Source organism: Perna viridis, chromosome 7 (assembly GCF_037379345.1).
Source record: "Perna viridis isolate PV_CMFRI_1.1 ecotype Kerala chromosome 7, ASM3737934v1, whole genome shotgun sequence".
Lineage (NCBI taxonomy): Eukaryota > Metazoa > Mollusca > Bivalvia > Mytilida > Mytilidae > Perna > Perna viridis.
The window spans coordinates 40016291-40036384 of NC_142451.1; the positions used below are offsets into that span (position 1 = coordinate 40016291).

Genomic DNA, 20094 nt, shown 5'->3' on the forward strand with positions numbered 1-20094 from the left:
CGCTGGACTATGTGCAGGCGGTGTTGCCATAGATGTCACAGCGGTACGAGTTCGAGTACCGCAGAGGGAACGACCAAAAATTTGCATCGCAAATTTGACAGTTCTAACATCGTTGGGAATTTTTCAGACTCTTCTATAAGTTTACGTTATGTCCTGTATCAATTTGATCCGATGGAGCAGTGTAGCGAATAGAGTCGTCACATCCTGAGACGTTTATATATATATATAGAGAGAGAGCAAAAAAAGATTTTGATTTATCCACACGGGTTGAAATCAATAGTGAAAACAAGAAGTCGGAAATGCACTGTTTTGTATTTATAGATGCAATACAATTAAAAAATACACAATATATATATATATATATTCATTTGTGTTATATATATCTTTGGACATCTATAAAGGGGTTCCACAGGGATCAATTTTAGAATTTTAGGACCGGTCCTTTTTTATATGCTGATGAAAATACTTTATCATATAGCAGCAATGAACTACAAAATATTGTAAACGTACTCGAACAGGAGAGTAGTATATTAATCAAATGGTTCTCAGATAATCATATGAAAGCCAATCCTGACAAGTTTTAAGCTATTGCGATTGGCAAGTAAGACCCAAAAAGAGAACATTACTTTTAATTTAGATGGAAATGACATCCTCTGTGAGGACGAGGTAAATCTACTTGGTATAACATTTGATTTAAATTGAACTTTAATAGTCATGTCTCTAATGTATGTAAAAAAGGCATTACAACAATTAAATGCATTAAAAAGAATTGGAAATCGCCTAAGTAAATTTGGTAAACTTACAATGTATTATTCTTTTATACTTGCAAATTTCAACTATTGTCCATTAGTATAGCATTTTTGTAATGAAAGCTGTACAAAAAAAGTTAGAGAAGATTCAAGAAAGAGTTTTAAACGCTTTATTTATAATCATGATAAAAGTACATATGAGGAGTTGTAAATAAAATCTAAGATGCTATCCTTAAGAGTTAGACGATTGAAATTTTTAGCTATACATGTATATAAAATAATAAACAAACTTACTCCTGTATACTTACATGATATGATAACTGCTAAAGAAAGTACTTACTCTTTTAGGTATACAAACTTGGTGAACATACCAAGAGTAAACACAACCAGGTATGGCCTAAAAAGAATTAAGAGGGGACATGGAACTTGATCAATTTAAATGTTTGATAAATAAGTGGGAGGTGAAGGGACGTTCTTGTTCCTTTTGCCGATAGTTTGGCTCACCCAACTTACAGGTACAACATCATCTTCTTAAATTCTTTCAATTATTATTTTAATCTTGCTGGCATGTTAATTTTAGTGCTTTTAGCTGCTTAGTAGCATCTGATTTTGAATTTAGTCTGCATTGCTTTTATTATAGTGCTTTTTTTTGTGTGTGCTTGATTACTTGCATGTTATTTATAGTTTGTATGTCATGTTGCTTTAAGTTTATGTGTATGTCTTGTGTTTATTTATGTCGATCTTAAAACCTCTACAGAGCTTATATTTATTGTTTGGTATATCGACTTAAAGTTTACTTGATTAGACTTGACTTGCATATCTTTGTGTATGTGTGTGTGTCTACCCCAGTCAATCATGGCTTTGGAAGTATTTATCAAGATCGCTTGTAAAACCTCAGATATTGTCCATTTCACCTTTATGCACGTCAACTGTTGATTTTTAAAATATGAATCAAATCTGCAACAAGCTTATTTGGGTGCTTTTTCAAATTTTAGCAAATGGGACGTCGCCTCACACGCTGTCAGATATTCATCGGTCTTTAGTGAAACCAACTGAAACTCACGTGACAGGTAATATGACAAGAAAATGGCGACGTCTAAAGAAAAATTTGACGCTGCAGTTAATGTTATCCATAGTTTACCAAAGAATGGTAGAGTAGTTTAACAGTTACGATAACAGAGCTAATGATCAAATCAACTGTTCCTAAAATATGTGGAGCAGCTACATTTTTAGCGCTCCTGAGTGAATAAAATTCTAGATTTACATTAAAACATACGAACATATCAATACAATCAATGTCAGTAATACACTATTCACTATTCATACAGGAACCAGAAATCTTAAATATATGCTGTAAATAGCTCGAAAACAAGTGTTTCCTAGCAGAAGAAGCTTCTCTCATAGAGTGAACCACTGTGGTTGTCTAAGGAGAGAAGCTCCTTGTGATATTTTACACATTATTATTATATTAATCACTGTGTCATTATTGAGCTATTTATTAATAATTTATAGCATTGATAAGATTTCTGTATCCTGTGTAGTATAGACAACTTTAACATTCACCTCCATTCTGGAAAAGTTCTCCAATTATATTAAGGTCAACATATTGTAAGATCCTGTGACATTGTAATAGGAGCCAGGGGCAGGGCTCAAGCTATTTGAGAAGAACAGGGAGAAGTGACTCCTCTTTCAGAGAGACACCAGGGAGAAGTGAAGGCATAGGCGCATCATTTACTAATGCTTTTTTCAAATTATGTGTTATATGTTACTTACATGCACACAAAATAAGCAGCATTTTCATATGTTTTCTTTTTTTGAGGTAAATGTTACTTTTTTCTTCTTTAAGCTAAAATGTACATGTACATACATATATGTAAGTAAGTAAATATTTTGGACAAAAAATCAGCCTGCTGACTGAATTATTGACTGTATTATAAATTCATAAAATTGAATTTCTAATCTATGCCTCTACCCCTTACCAAATTTATTACAGCAAAATTAATATATGTTTGAGTAAAGCAAATCTAATCTTGCAATGCAGCACTGAAATAGAAAATTTCAGTCAGTGACATTCTGTTGCAATTTTCATTTTGTTCTGTTTTTTCCTTATTCCACTTAATTAATAATGATTTCTTGTTCAAAACATCCAGCCTCTTGATGTAAGTTGATCAAGAGTATCAATAATCATGTTCAAAATTTATTACTGACAAATCAAAACTGAAATTTAATTGACGCATATGCATATTGTAGTGGTTGGAACGAACTCGTCTCAATCTTAAGATGTGTTCCATTGAAATGGAGAATTTTCTATTCAGTTATGAAACAAGAAGATGAAAAGAAACACTTGGGGTTTTCACCAGATTATCAATTGAGACCAATTTAACCAAAGTCCCAAGAAACTGCAAGACAAATTTGCATGTTTTGTAATGAAATACGAACAAAAAATCATGGAATTTCGTAAGCTGAAGTGAGGAATTTTCATTCTGTATCCTGTCTTAAAGGTTTGAAACAATCATGGGCGATGTCTGAAAATGAGAGGGTGACTTCACTTTGCTTTTGGTGTAGTCTGAGGGCGAAGTGAGCTACAATGTACCCCAGGGCAATAATTTGCCTGAATTGCCCAGTAGCATGAGCCCTGGGAGCCAAGGGAATAGAAACTATTCCCTATCTATAAAGAATGCTTAAATGATAAATGTTCTACATTTATTATTGGAGCATTTCAGATATTTTATGTTTAGAGATGTATTTCCATACATGTATTACTAGAGGGTTGCCTAGACCAATTTAGCATGGTGCTGCACCATGCTGCCCTCATCATGAATTTTACATTGGGCCCCCTGATGTACAAACCCAACTTTCAAGTTATAAGATTAATTTAAGTTTTTTAAACTTATTTGCATGTTAACATGTACTCCTGTTGTGTTGACACCCATTTATGATACTTTTACAATACCATACAAGGGTGAAGGCTGTTTATTGCAGGTTTCAATAAATAAATTGCCCTAGTGTTAAGATGTTGTGCCCCAATAAAACCCTCTTTGATAGTTAAATACCCTCAAAATACTTAAACAACCATGCCTTCACAATTTTTTGGGAAACACTAATTACTATTACTTTTCTAGCAGTCTTTAAATCCAATATTCTTTCTTTGCCTAGTATAAAACTGTAAACCAGTTTCCACCATATTCAAGGTACATGGCAAATGTGAAAGTCGTTTAATACAGTCATATTATAAGTATGCGCACATTGTGGAAGAATTATTTGAATGTTTTCTTTAACAATATATTAGAAGATAGACAAATTTTTCCTCTAACAGAAGACTGGATAAAAAAATTGAAAAAAAAATTAACAATAGGAGAGTTTGCCAATCTCATTAGTGATGTCATATTCACTAATTTGTATCTCACTGAATGTCAAATTGGTTGGCAGATACACAACATACATTGTAATAAAATTCCGTGGACTCCATGCATACCTGTTAAGTGCATAGAAACTCCTAGAACAAAAACATTCCCATCTTATCCATGTAAAAAATTCATCTTATTTGCATAAATATTTTTTTTCAAAATTTACTGAAAAATGTGCCTAAATGGGTAAAACAATACATTGTTAGTGAAATAACTCAGTTTTCCAAAGATCTTAGTTTTACCAATATTTTCTCTTTCTATGGCAGGAATCTAATTAGACATGATAAAAAAAAATGTCCCACTTAAACATCAAAAATATCGATATTCTATCTTGAAATGATAATTTCTGTTAATTGAATTTTTTTTTTTTTGACAAATAGGCTATGCAATTAACAGGACTCCACTGTATTAGCAATTTTAGGATAATAATCCCAGGGACATATAATCCCTATTTTCAAAACTCAATAACTTTGTTATATTACATGTATTACCATGTTAAGCTTTAGTTCTGTCAAATGTTTTATTGAGATGAAATAATTCATATTTTACATTTAAATTTATTATTCTCTTACTTGGAAAATAAATTAGAAGTGATCTTAAAATATAATCTACTATTTTTCCTACCGAATTTGTTTTAGCAACATTTTCTCTTTACATTTTATTTTTATACATACATGTAGAGTCTAATCACTGAATATTTATCTCAGGGGTTTCATTATTTTTTTGTAGGAGGTACTTTTCATCATTTTGTTTAATAAAAATGTATGAAATTTGAAAATTCTGGCAGGACCTTTCAGTAGTTTAGAAGGGTGAAGGTACCTCAAGTACCGCCTCTTAATGAAAAAGTAATAAAGGTAACCAAGGTTATAGCGGTAATCAAAAGAATATAATCCAGGGACAAAGACCAGACATGGAAAACAGACATACACAACAAAGAAGATAAAGTAACTAAAATCATACATACAAAGTAACAAAAGCAAATGAGCAACTTGGACTCCACCAAAAATGGGGAGCATGGACTAGGTGCACCAGTAGGGTAAACATCCTCTGCTTTTCTAGAAACACCCGCCAAAATGCTCATAAAAAGTCAAGTCTGGGGTAGACGAACGAGGAAAAGAAAACTATGACTCGTTGAATAAATCAGTTTTCATGGGCAGACAGATACATCATAATGATCCACGAGTTCATGATGACGACCATAAAACTTCTGTAGTGATGACTTCAATCTTGTAGCAGCATAACCCTGTTCCAGAGGCTTATTTGCCTGTTATCTATAGATTATCATCTTTGCTAAAGGATAAAATATATAGGTCCTTATTTAGCTGTTCTGGTTTGTGAAAAGTATGAGCTGGTCCATGCTCTACTGTTACACCAATACTTTTATACTGGTATACATGTACATTGTTCATACAAAACAAAATGGTTATTGATGATTTGTTCTATACATGTACAAATGTATTTATGATTATTTCTTTCATTGGGTAAGAAATAGTGTCTACATGATATGGATGAGTAAAATGGTACCTTTTTGTATGAAATGGTGAATTTTGTTATGAAGACATACTACTTGTAGCCTGTGTCTTACTCTTAGACTTCATTTATATACAAATGTATATATACACATGTATAAATATTTTATAAATACTTGTATAAATGTGTATTACAGGACCTTTTCAGCCTTCCTATGAGATGATGTTGACATTTTATGGTTTATACAAACAAGCATCAGAGGGCAAATGTACTAAACCAAAACCATGGAGCTGGGATATAGTGGCAAAGAAAAAGTGGTTTGTTTTATCCTTATTTTTATTGTGTATTTCATACATGTACATTTTATGATTACATTACATTGTAACTCAATCTCTATTATAACTAGCTTTATAAGATACATGTACATGTACCATGTAAATATACTTGAGAGGATTCTGACCGTATGCATGATCCAGTCTTATGAGCCTACATGTGCATGATGTGTGTGTGTGCTCCTAGGGAAAAATATTGTTTAGCATGAAATCTTTATTTTTATACAACCCTTCCAAACCTAAAATCCTTGATCTTACACCGATGTACTTTCACAGAAAAAGCTGATATAAGGGAAATAAGTTTGTTAAAATCAGCAAAACATTGATTTTGTGATGTTCTGATATCAAACTCAAAGCATGTTAGTGATCAAAAGTTTTATTGATGAAGATACTATATGTTCATTGAAATTATTCCCATGGAACATGTGATTAATATTTCTTGAAATTTGTGTATATTGCTTCTTTTATCAAAGTAAAACACTGAATAAAATTTCAAGAAATTTAAACGAGCCAAATTTTTTTAGAGAAGATTTTAGGTACCCCTTAAAAAGACAATATGATTTTAGGCTTTGCCTTTGAAGGACAGAGCTATTTGTACTAAAATAATTTTTTACCTAGATAATTAATGAATTGTATATTAGAAATAACAGAGGTAAACTTCTAAGAGTTGTGCCAGGTTTGCCAGGTATTGGAGGTACATGTATATCTGGCATTTATCAAACTATGCTGCGAGCTGTACTGTACCTGGCATTCATCAATCTGCTGCGAGCTGTACTGTACCTAGCATTTATCAAACTATGCTGCGAGCTGTACTGTACCTGGCATTCAACAAACTATGCCGCAAGCTGTACTGTATTTCACAGCTTATTTGTTGTATCACTGATGTCTGGACCTGTGGAAATATGCGAGACTTCCTATTACACGATGTGCATCTGTGTAAAATGTTCAAACAGAATATTTCTTACTGCTGTCATTTTCAACAGAAGGATTTGAGCCATTCATGTTTCAGAGCATACATATGTTTGACCTCATTGATGCTCCAATTCATGTTTCAGAGCATATTTGACCTTACTTATGCTCCATCCCCATTATGTTGCTTACAACATTTATAAAACAAATTTAGTGAACAATTGACAATAACTAACATTAGTTAAAAAAGTGATTGCATAAAGCATGGCACAAATTAGAAAGACATACCTAAGCCAATTTAAGATGGGCTGTAAACCTTCATATGTTTTTATATTTAAGCGTTACGATGTGGTAGTGTTGTCCTCCTTTTGAGTTTATATCTTTTTTTCATTACAGGGATGCATGGAGCAAACTGGGAGATATGGCACAAGAAGAAGCTATGGACCTTTACGTAGAAGAACTTAAAAAGGTTTGATAACATTGTTACACATATGAAATATGATATAAGGTTACTGGTATAAGATTGTTATTTGAATAGGATAAAAGGACGAAACGAAAGATGTTAATATGTTTTATAAATCAGGCATAACATTGTTTTTACAACATATTTGTAAACAGTACCAAAACAAGAACAAATTTCTTGCTGAAATGAGTGTGTAATTGAATAATTACATGTTTAACAGGGGCAGATCCAGGATTTGAGTTTTGGGGGCATTAATTGAATTAAATGCCATGCAAAGATGGGTTGAAACTTGTGGTGAAATTTTTTTTCTGACCAATTTAGGGGAGGCGTATGCCTGGCACGCCAGTCCTTGGATCCGCACCTGTTTAAAAACATTAATTAATTACACAAATGACTTATTCTAAATGCATGCAACTTATTTCCTCTTCTCTTTCTGTTTGTTTTTATGTTGTTCTCTACATTTCATTTTATGTTGTATTAATTTCTTGTTTTATTTTATTTAAATGTTTTGTTTGTTGCAACATTTCAGCTTTCACCTTTACCTTACCTAAGTTGTCCAATAACCATTTATTACACATTGTACATGTAATTAACAGTAATGGTGTACATGTACATTTTTTGTACCAATACCATCAATGCATTCTGTTTAAATACATGTATAGATACATGCTGTGATAAAAATCATGAAAGATATTCTGCACTACAATTCAAGTCAATTTTGCCTTTTCACAATGAAAGCCTAAACAAAACTTTCTATTTCACTGGTGAGCTCAAATATCAAAATAAAACTCCTTCTAAGCACCTTTGACAGAAATGAGAAAGGATCTGGTTGGTTGATTAAAAATTCTCGTCCTCAATTGCATGAAATATTCGCAAATGTTATAGGAAATGTAACTACAATCAATCAATTTTACTGGACATTTTGTGTAGTTTAATTTTAAGTATAGGACCCAATTTAACCAAGACATCTGCAAAATGTCAAAGGGACATTAAACAAATATTTTGAAATGAATATCTGTTTCCCTTGCCTGTGTTTTTTTCCCATTGTTATGTGTTTCAAAAGAAACTTAATATCCTGTAACAAAATATTGTTAAACTAGAAGATGGAAGGATGAATGAAATGTATATTTGTGGCCTTCCTATACCCAACTATTAAATTCATTTTAGTTATTAGAGGTTACCTGAATAAAATATGTCTAAATCAAATTTAGGTGTTAGCATCCACCATTTACAGGTTGGCAGTGTAAAGTCCACACAAGCTGTAGTGTATACTAGTCTCTGGAAGTAACCCTGACCAGCTGACTATTTACATTTTCAGAGTATATCATCGTCCACAGACAAATGGAATTCTATGGGCCAGAATGACAAGAGGGTAGGAAAACCCTGTTTCTTTATACTATATCCACTTCACACTTTTTTATATTTTAGCATTTTTAACAAAGCAAATTATCAAAATTAAAAATATCTAGTATCACTGCTTTGCAATATACTAAATTCTGATGCCTTTAATTGTATCAGTAGCAACTGTAACTGTTTTCAGAATTTCCAAAAACTTATTCTGTTTGTTGTTTTGTTTTGGTTTTTTAGCTTCATTTCATTTTCTTCTATTTCTCATCTACTTTCAAAAGTACATTATCTACTATTCAGTTTGTGCTTTACAAACAACATACATTGATGCAATGTATTTTAGCTGGATTATTCCCTAATTTTTTTACATGGTATGTTCATTGATTTCTTAAGATATTTTATAAGATTAAGGTTAGCTGAAATACATCAATATGGCTGTATTCTATACGCTGCAGTTCAAATTTTGTAAGTTAAGTTTATCTCAAATATCTTTAGTTTGATTTCTTAATCCTCTGTTATTTATGTTTCATTTATTCTGATCATTTGATGTTGTTTTCTTATCTAATATTAGTCATAATGCTTTATAAGGTTTTTTTCTTAGTAATTATACTGCAGGGTTTTGTATGTCGTCTCTCAGTTTAAATCTACTTCTATGTATAGATTGTATCATGTTTAGTTCCAATTTATAGATTGTAGAGGCCATGCCACAGGAGAAGCCAGTTCGAGATTTTATGGATGTGATTGGATCATTCTATGAGCTGATTGAAGAGAAAACTCCATTTGCAGGGAATCCAGATTATGAGAGCCGTGTTGTTCAGAGAGGTGTACTAAAAAACAGTTAGTACTATAGAAATAATCTACTGTGAAAGTACTTTTATTTGTGGATGTCAATTTTCGTGGATTGTAGTCAAATTGTTGGTTCTTGGATTCTTAAATTCATGGTTAGACATTTCCCAAATTACAAATAAACTGAAAATATGTATTTTATCAGGAATTTAGTCGTGGTTTGAGTGAACCACGAAATCCACGAAAATTGGTGCCCCACGAATATAAGTACTTTCACAGAAATTGGTAAATACATGCCTTTGATTAACTATCTGACAGACATTTTTTTTACTAGTTAAAACAGATTCATGTAGGATATAAATGACATTCAATGGGGCCAGCAGCAGACAGGGAAAATACTTTCGTAACATTTTTCTCAGCAGCTATAATCAGAGCTACTAGATACTTGGTATGCAACTTAAGTTAAGGGTCCTATCATCGTGGCATGTAATTTCAAGTTTGTCTACTTCCTATTTATGGCAACTCAGTCATTTCTTTCTTTGAACCATTTTATAAATTTTATTGGTAACACAATACCAACAGTAACTGGTTACCAATATGTTTAGTTCAAAGATCACAGGATCGAAGTTTGTCTAAATGTATGGATACTCTGGTACAGTGCAGAGGCAGATCAAGGAATTTACAGTTTTAATTTGCAAATAACTTAAAATGGAAGGACGCATGTCCCGTATGTAGGAACTAAATCCAAATATATTGTTTTATTAAGACTATTATAAGTAATACACCTTCTGATATGTCAGACAAAAATCAGAAATCAAAATTTATTGGATATTGGTATAAACAAATATATCCCTTTTAAAGGATTTTGCCAAGACTATTATATCATTGTAGACCCTGAAGTAGAGAGAGATATTGTGTTGAATGGTGTCAGGGAATTCCCAGAGTCAATGGATGAAGAATTTACAAACTATGACAATGAGACATCTGCTCTATCAATATTGGACACTGGTGAGGCTTTTAGATTGGACCAAATTAAAATTAGATTTGTTTCCCCTGACCCTACAACTGTGGTTGTATCATGCTGTACTCCGCATTACTTTTTATTGACATCTTTGATCCTGGTTTTTACAGAATTATACTAACTTAAGGACAAATACTTTCCCTACGTACCTACCTTAGCCTGAAGCTAGGGTCGGAAAAGGGGAAACAAACATATTTTAAGTGTGGCCTTTTTATATTGATAGGCAGGGAGTTATGTTACCCTCCTTGTTACTGGCTGGTGTCATATACATGAAATTGAAATGTGCTAGTTCCATTTAAGTGGGACATAGTTGATGACTAGTTAATAAAGAGCATAGGAACTGGATATGAGTCTATTAAAAACTGTTGAGTGAACTAAATGGATGTAGTTAAGAGTAAATTAATGTTTGTTTCACAAATATTTGTTGTGTGAGAGGTGTCCTGGGGTCATTATTGGTTGGAATGTTTTGTGCATATCCAATTTCAGAAACAGTCATATTGCGTAAAGGTTACGTTATTTTAATGTTGCTTATTGATTCTTTCTTGAATAAAATGAATTTAAAATGTAATAGCCAAAGCCGAGATACACAGCTCACTGAAAAGGACTTTTATTTATACATTAAAAGTTTTTGTTGTTGTATCATTTCAGAGAAAGAACAGTGGGAAAATAGACCAAGAAATACTGCCGAAACAACAAACTATGAAATCCATGACACTGAGTCAAGCAGAACTGAGCGTCTCCCTAGTGGAGATACAGTTTATGACAACATACAGCATGATACTGTGGAAGAGGTCCATAAAAGTTCACGAGGTCAAATAGAGAGCGAAAGTGATGATGAATTCTGTGATTCTTTTGATCAGCCTTCACCTGTATGTATTGATCCTACAATATTAATACATAAGTCTTCTGTACAAAGTTTGTTATGTGAAATTCAATAACGAGAGAGAGAGAGAGAGAAAAGTATCTTGAGTTATAAACATTGAAGCATGGTTTTAGCTATTGTTCTTAGTTGTTCATGAACTAATTATGTAAATTTTTAAAAGGTTAAAAACCAGCATAATGTCAGACTTTTTTCAACTGCAGAACTTGAGATTCGTTTTAAGATTCTTAAAATCTTTTTTTGGTAAAATGAATGATGGAATTTATGGTATTATTTCTACATGTAGCTTATTTTTCCTTTCACTCTGTCAGAACTTATTTAAGATGAATTCCCTTTCAACTGAAGTATGTTGTGAACATGCAAATGAAAGAAGGCGTAAACAAGAAAGCGGTCTACAATGTGGTTGGATTAAAAATAGCAATATCTACTCTTTGGCAAGTGATTATAATTAAAATTGTAATTTATTGGGCCTTTTAATTGCTTTGGAGGAACATTCAGCTATGAATTTCAAGTACTGAATCCCAATTTTTGCATGAAAACTGATTTGTTTAACGGGTCATAGTTTTCCTTTCCTCGTTTGTCTGCCCCGGACTTGGCTTTTTATGAGCAACTCGGCTGGTGTTTCTAGAAAAGTAGAGGATGCTTACCCTACCGGTGCACCTGGTCCGTGCTCCCAGTTTTTAGTGGAGACCGAGTTGCTCATTTGCTTTTGTTACCTTGTATGTATGATTGTATGATTGTAGTTACTTTATGTTCTTTGTTGTGTATGTTTGTTCTCCATGTCTGGTCTTTGTCCCTGGATTACATTCTTTTGATTACCGCTATAACCTTGGTTCCCTTGATTACTCTTTGCATTGTTTTGATCATTTTCTATGTAGAAAATGTAAGTTTAGTACTGGGTCCTTTCAAAATTTTACCTAACATTTTGTAACAGCTTTTGTTCAATTTGCAGGACAAAGTTATCAATGAGATTCACCATATTAATACAAACTCTGATGACAATAGTGCAAAACCGAATCAGAAAAAGAAAAATCAAGTGCATTTTACTGGAAATTCCTCACTGAAATCTGATGTGGAAATTAATTCAGATGTGATCTCAGAAGCTGGAGAGGCAGAAAAACTATTTTCTACACAAAATTTACATTCCAAAAATAACATATACAATCACAGTGAGTCAGAGTCACAAGAATGTTTGGAATCAGATTCAATGAACCATCAAGTGGGGTATCAGAGTTTACTGGTGGGTGGCAATAGGACAATGTCTCAGAAGTCTGTTGGATTACAACCAGGTATGTGCATGAATTAGTTTTTTTACAGAGGAGATTCCAGGATTTCAGGTTAAATAGAATTGAATAGACTGAATGAAGTGAGAAAAGAAAATTTGTTTGGGTAGAATTTATGAAAAATGCCAGGTGCACCTCCTTCCCCCTGAAGGAATTTGCACTTGCTTTATAGTCTAAAGGAATAATATTTGTAGGAAATATATTGGAACTCTACATGGGGCTCAGGTTTGTAGAAAAACAAGCCTTAATTCAATTAAAGTCCGGAAAATTTTGTCCCAATAACTATCCTCCTTGCAGATAATTTTTTTTATAAAAAGATGTGTATAAAGCTAAAGATTGTTAACTACCGTACATGTATAAACATTAAATACATGTAATTTAAGACATTTTTCATCCTGGTGTGGTTGTTATCTCTTAGACATATTCAGCATATCCATTCTCATTGTATATGTAAGTTTGGAGCTTGCAAAGGGTACCCTTCTTCATATGAATTCCTAGGAATTAAAAAAGAGCAAAGATCCAACTACCAGTAGATAATTTTGCAAGACAAAGGGAGACAATTCAAGCTGGTACATTATATGCATTTTGACAGGGTGCTGTTCACAGTATTTTTTGTTTTGTTTTTTTGGTTTTATTTCATGTTTGAATTTGTTTTCTTAAATTTTCTCTATATTTTTGACAGATATGGATCATAGATCAATACAGGCTGGTCCTGAGGTGAATTCTCAGATACTTACAACATTGCTCAAGATACAACAAGATATATCTGATGTCTTAACAAGGCTGGATAGATTAGAGGCAGTTAAAAAGAAGGAGGTAATTATCTCCCTTTCCTCTTAAAAAAACAGACTGGAATGGTTATAGAGTTTTGCTTTCTGTTATTCTTACAGTGTTCTCCCCAGGTCTTTGTAGCACTGTACTTTGCAGCGCTATGATTTCTTAGCACTATGATATTGGTAATTAATTTTATTTAGAATGTACTACGTACACTGTGCTATTTAAAAATTATTGGGAGAACACTGCTTCTTGTCATTACAGTAAACGTATTATTTTTTACAGTTACTAACTTATCCCAATTCTGTCAAGTAAACATATTGGCAGGTATTAATTTTTGCAGTTTCAAAAAATGGTTAGCGTTATATAGTGCTTAAAATCAATTTTGCAGATACTAATAACTATTCACCTATTTCACCTCAAAAATAGTAAAATTTAGGCAAAAGAATCTTAGGTGTGCTGACAGTTGACTTCTGGTCACTGAACAGAAATTCTTATCTAAGGTGTTTATGCTGTGCATTTAGATGCGATGAAATATAGTGCTACTTCCTTTAGTGAAAGTGTTGATACACTGCAGAACTAGTACATTTACAGTATTAATATTAACAATAACCTCCCGTTTGAAGACTTCTGAAAACGTTTTGATCATACAGTTTTGCTTGGGTATTTGGTTATCACATTTGCTCACAAATTTTGTAACTTATATGAAATCTCTTTTGTTGTGTGTGTTTTTTAAGACGGTTGAAGCCCAGTTGTTCCATCATGGGTATTTTTTTTTCTGCGATGTTAGTTGATACATTTAACATAAAAAGGGTCATTTAAAAAAAAGTGGCCTTGATTGAAATTTTGGCTTTATGTATTGAATTGTTTTACTTACTCTATATTCTTTTATTTTCAGAATCCAAAATGGTGGCCTTTTCCTTTCCAATTTCCTGGAAAACAAATGTTATTTCTTGTGATCTGGCCAGTAATTCTGTATTGGTTTTTCAACCGAAGAAGAAAACGGTATTTTTTAAAATAATCTCTTTAATAAAATTAAAAAACAATGAATTCAAATGATGTGTCAGTATTCATACACTTTTATTAAAAAAAAAAAACAATGTAAATGTAATGTACAGTGAAATCTATCTTAACAGAACCCTTTTGTACTTTTAAAATTCTTTTACTTTAGACAGGTTTTCAGTTAACAAAGGTTCAAAATACATTTATACTGATAAAAAGGGACTTAAAAGGGGTTTTACAGTGGTGGTTTTAGACTGGCTTCACAGTATGAAAAAATACTTTTGAAATGGTTTCTACAATATTCATTTAAGAGGTCAAACTTTATGAACTCAGAAACAAACACAGAGTCAAAGTTTGGGTTTAATTAAAATGTAAAGTTTGAAAAATCAATCTTTTACATTTTTTTCTTCAGAGAAATGGGATAACCAGAGCTTGTAGATCTAGTCATCCTACAAAAAACACACTACTATAAAGTGCCCTATCTCTACATCATAGAACCTGGCCAGGCCAAGTTTGCATTGTAACATATAAACTTTTTAGCAAAACTGCTTTGATTGGTTTTCATCACACTTGTAATATAGTTCTTAAAAATTCTTTTTTTTTTTTTTTTTTTTTTTTTTTTTCCAATAATTTCAAGCCATATTTTTGTAACTTGCATGTCATGTCTAAAATGCCATTATTTTTCTGTTTAAGGTCCATAAGATGAAGATGTTTTCAGTTTTTATTCATTGAAACAGTAAACAGAGAAATGATGATCAAGAATGAACGATGTTAATGAGAGCTGTATTTGTTGTGATATCATAGTAATTTATTTCCTATTAAAATCCATGAAGTTACAGTTGTTTGTGTTTAATTAAGCCTAAATAAGGATAACAACAAAGTTACCCAACACTAATGATGATCTATAATCAAGTGAAGTCCAAAATAAATCTGACAAAATAGTTTAAGTCACTGAAACAGCTGGTACCACAATGGTCCTGACTTGGTATAGGCATTTCAAACGAAGTAGTTGGTTTAATCTAGGTTTTACAGCATGCCAAACTCACTCTTCCATTGCGGTGTGAACGTACCGGTGTTGATTAAATAATATTCGAATGCTCTCAAGTCAAAATCAGTAAATCAATGGTATTACTTTTGTTGTCAAAGAATATTATACAAAAAGCAATCATTACTAAATGTTTTAGAGGAAACTGAGTATTTTTCAACACACGACTGATGTCTGAAAAAGAATTCCATAAGAGACCTTTTGAGATGCATTTACTCGTAGCCATGATTCAGGAGTAGTAAGTACTTGCTCTAGTGTAGCTAATTAATTGTGCTTCATAAGGAAAATTTATAATTTTAAAGCTAAATTGGTCTCTTTCATCATAAATCTTAGCATTGAGATGACCACTGTTGTCAAATTAGAGATGCAAGTCAAAACAGATGCAAAACAAGCTGTTTCTGTAGTCTCCTTTAACAAAAAAGGGAATTATTTGCCAAAAAGAAGGGATGTTAATGGACACAACATCAATATATCTATGTGAAATTAAAGGATTCAGCATCTTTTATATTTTTATTTTTTCCAGATTTTGAAGAAATTCAGTCTTATATGAATACAAAAGCAAGTCTGCTAGAAGAGGTGCAAGATTAATGCCCATTGGAATGAAAAATAGCTCCTCTAAATTTGACAAATATATTATCAGTAAGAAAATCAAGGATGCTACAAACCTGCTGTTCTGTGTAGCACACTTAATCCTTCTTCGATGTTTTAGAAAAATATATGGATTTGTAACCTAGAACAACATAATTTCTCGAATCAGCAAAAGATTTTAAACCAGATTTCAATTTAGCATGTGACAACGTAGTGTAAAGAGTTGAGAAGTCAAAAGTTTGAAGAGAACTTATTACCGAAAACTGCGGGATTTTAGGTTTTCAAGTAAATCTTTAGAATTTTAAGTATCCACATTATGATTAATGCCACTACGTGAGTAAGTGGTATTGCAACTAGCTTGCTGTCCATCTTTCACTGCGAACAATATCTTTGTAAAATAGAATCGACATAGATCTTTCGCGGGGCCCAGATGAAGATCCAGCTTTATACTTTTCTTTGTATCGAATTCTTATTAAGTTAGAGAATTCACTTTAAGTAAGGCATGTCCTCAAATTTTGATTCGATTTTTGAGAGAATACACGAAGGACTTGCGGTCGTTTAGGATTTCATCTTTGTCAAAAGTAGTACGTTTGTATGTGGCATTACTTGGGGTGTTACTATCAATGCCCAATTCCTTGATAAGGCAGTCGGGGTATTGGGCTTAACAAACAAAAACAATGTTGTTTGAACCTTTAAATTTGTTCGCAGGGACGATAACACTTTTGTTATGCCTTAGGGGAGGGCATTCATGATCGCTTAATACGGTCTTGGGTCGTTGATTGATACACTTCTTGAGATTGTCAATACGATTCCGTGCCAACGATCTAATTAATATACATTGTGTAGTATAACCAGTTTTTATTGACCTTCCACAGGAGAACAAACTCGTAGTCGCATAAGACAGGTGGTCTTTATATACATGTTAAATTTACGTAAAATGCTAATCATAGTCTGTTAAGAGAGGTCATTGCTGAATACATGTGTTCGCTAACATGGGTTTGACTGTACATAAATAGCTAAGAAAAAAAGAAACAACTTTCTGTTCGCACTAACATATGTAACTAAAAATGGAAACAACAAGTTTACCAATCAACAAATTTCTTTATTAAAAAAATATCTACCTACTAAAATTTGGTTCTGAAAATGAAACTAAGACACATACCATAGAATAAAAGAATAGATAATTATGGTGAAACATAACAAATGCACCAGGGTACTATAACCTAAATGCAAAATAGTTAATACTTCCACAGATCACCAAGTGTAAACACACCTTTGTAAGTAAGTTCCGAACGTCCCCGACAACAAAAGTAATACAATCCACGGTAACATAACGATGACAAGTCTTCAAAATCACTTAAAAGTAATATAACGACACAAAAAATCATTGAAGACTATACTCGGCGTCACATAAATAACATACTGTTAAAATTTGAATAAAAATATTTTCTACGACTTTATTGACACCAACCGTCGTTTAAATTGTCTTAAATGACTTGCTCATTCGTTTAGCCAAACAGCTTCTCAAAAACAAGTCGCTTATTAGCTTAAATCATGCGTAACAAATCCTTACGGGAAAATCCCATACTAATATCCGCCATGTTGGTTTTTACGGGACGATTTGTTTACAAACGAAGTGCGTAAGTTCCCGTCAAACTCCGGTGACAATCGTCTGCTTGATCAACTTCTCGGTATTATACGTTGTTCGCGTAAAATAAATCCGAGATATCCGAAATAACGCAGAATTGCATTCTGGGTTCTTCGGTTTTTGGACAAACCATTTAAACGTAAACAACATCTCCTAGCAACCCGATCACTGTAAACATGGCCGACTTTTTACAATGTAAATATTGCCACCTAGAATTAAAATCTGACCGGAATTTAACGATTCAATGTTTAGGGAGAAGCCGTTTGGCTAAACGAATGAGCAAGTCATTTAAGACAATTTAAACGACGGTAGGTGTCAATAAAGTCGTAGAAAATATTTTTATTCAAATTTTAACAGTATGTTATTTATGTGACGCCGACTGTAACATGTACTGGCTGTGGCCAGGTGAATGAAATCTTCCTGGGGTTAAACTAGTTTTATAAGGCCTCAACCACCCCCTTTAATGTAAGGTAAAAAAATGAATAGAAAAACAAAGAAGCACACCATAAAATTCCGGAATTGAGGTTATTTTAAATAGACCGATAGAATGTAAGTCATTCATTATGATATAATTCAACGAGTGTATCACCAAAAAAAATGGTTGATGACGTCAGCTTGTTACTTCTGAAGTTAAATTATAAGGTTTTATTATCAATCGTCGTATATTTTGTCTAAGACGTGGATGTATTAGTATAATATATTCATATTGGTAAACATGGAGCTTATGTCATGCGTAGTTTTTCCCCAAGATGTTTAAAACTGATTTTAATGTCCGAAATCATTTTTTTCTATTTGATTCCTTAGGAAAATTTCTGCGTACGGTTTTTAATCAGATTAATTTCAAATATCTCTTACGGCTTTCGAGTTGCGAGAAGTTAAAAAAAAATATCCACTACTTTGTAAATTTTTGGTTCAATTAAAAAAATAATTCCCGATGAAAATCCCTGCCTGCATTTTTGAATCAGATTTCAGATTTCTCTTATCGTTTTCGAGTTGTAAGGGGTCAAATGGGTCACACCCCCAAAATTGACCTTTTTTATTTTTGGTTTGATTTCGAAAAATAATGTTTAATTAAATTTTGTACTATATTGTGTCCAAAACAGTTATTGTGTCCATAATGAACTGTACAATGTAAGTCACTATGCTCAAGTGTCTCAAAAACTAGTATTGTGCCCAATTGTTCAGGATTCGACCACTGAATATTTGTATCATGCTGCGCTCCGCGAAGATCTTTATTGTCCCATATCCCCTTATAAAATTTTAAATTTGTTACATAGTTTAAGTTGACAACTACATATTAAGCCCTTGCTTTCAAGTCTCTCTATTTTTATATTTCCATGCTCCCAGTTTTTAGTGGAGTCCGAGTTACTCATTTGCTTTTGTTACTTTGTATATATGATGTATATTCTTTGTTGTGTATGTCTGTTTTCCATGTCTGGTCTTTGTCCCGGGGTTACTTTCTTTTGATTTCCGCTAGAATCTTGATTCCCTTGATTACTCTTTCTGATATAGAACTATTGTCATATACAAAACCGAACTGTGATTTTACATGAACACGACTTTGTAATTGTGCTCGTACAAATAAGACCAGTTCTAACCTCTCAGTGGAACTATTAGAAGAGTCAGCTCTAGAACAGTTCTAACCTCTCAGGGGAACTGTCAGAAGAGTCGGCTCTAGGACAGTTCTAAACTCTCAGGGGAACTGTCAGAAGAGTCGGCTCTAGGACAGTTCTAAACTCTCAGGTGAACTGTCAGAAGAGTCGGCTCTAGGACAGTTCTAACCTCTCAGGGGAAATGTCAGAAGAGTCGGCTCTAGGACAGTTCTAAACTCTCAGGTGAACTGTCAGAAGAATCGGCTCTAGGACAGTTCTAACCTCTCAGTGGAACTGTCAGAAGAGTCGGCTCTATGACAGTTCTAAAGGTGTCATAGAACAGTTCTAGACCCAATTGTCCTGACAGTTCTGCTACTACAGCCAGCTCTTCTGAAAGTTCTACCAGTGCAGGCTCTACGAGAACAGTTCTACTGGTAGGGCCGGATCTATTGCCAGTGCAGGCTCTACGAGAACAGTACTACTAGTAGGGTCGGATCTATTGCCAGTGCAGGCTCTACGAGAACAGTTCTACTAGTAGGGTCGGATCTATTGCCAGTGCAGGCTCTACGAGAACAGTACTACTAGTAGGGTCGGATCTATTGCCAGTGCAGGCTCTACGAGAACAGTACTACTAGTAGGGTCGGATCTATTGCCAGTGCAGGCTCTACGAGAACAGTACTACTAGTAGGGTCGGATCTATTGCCAGTGCAGGCTCTACGAGAACAGTTCTACTAGTAGGGTCGGATCTATTGCCAGTGCAGGCTCTACGAGAACAGTACTACTAGTAGGGTCGGATCT

The 20094-nt window shown here is 33.2% G+C and overlaps 1 protein-coding gene across 2 annotated transcripts; it reads left to right on the forward strand.

Annotated features, from left to right (window-relative positions):
* Positions 1-1793: 1793 nt before the first annotated feature.
* Positions 1794-15261, forward strand: LOC148612679 (acyl-CoA-binding domain-containing protein 5-like). 2 transcript variants are annotated; one of them, XM_088594329.1, is made up of 11 exons: positions 1794-1899; positions 5823-5943; positions 7264-7336; positions 8649-8702; positions 9367-9514; positions 10355-10471; positions 11133-11353; positions 12317-12653; positions 13330-13463; positions 14320-14426; positions 15117-15261. In XM_088594329.1, exons 1-11 carry the CDS (start codon positions 1836-1838, stop codon positions 15127-15129), a joined length of 1389 nt encoding a protein of 462 aa, XP_088450455.1. In that variant the 5' UTR covers positions 1794-1835; the 3' UTR covers positions 15130-15261. The 2 variants fall into 2 exon arrangements, with proteins under 2 accessions (XP_088450455.1, XP_088450456.1); XM_088594330.1 differs by lacking the exon at positions 8649-8702.
* The last annotated feature ends 4833 nt before the right edge of the window (positions 15262-20094 follow it).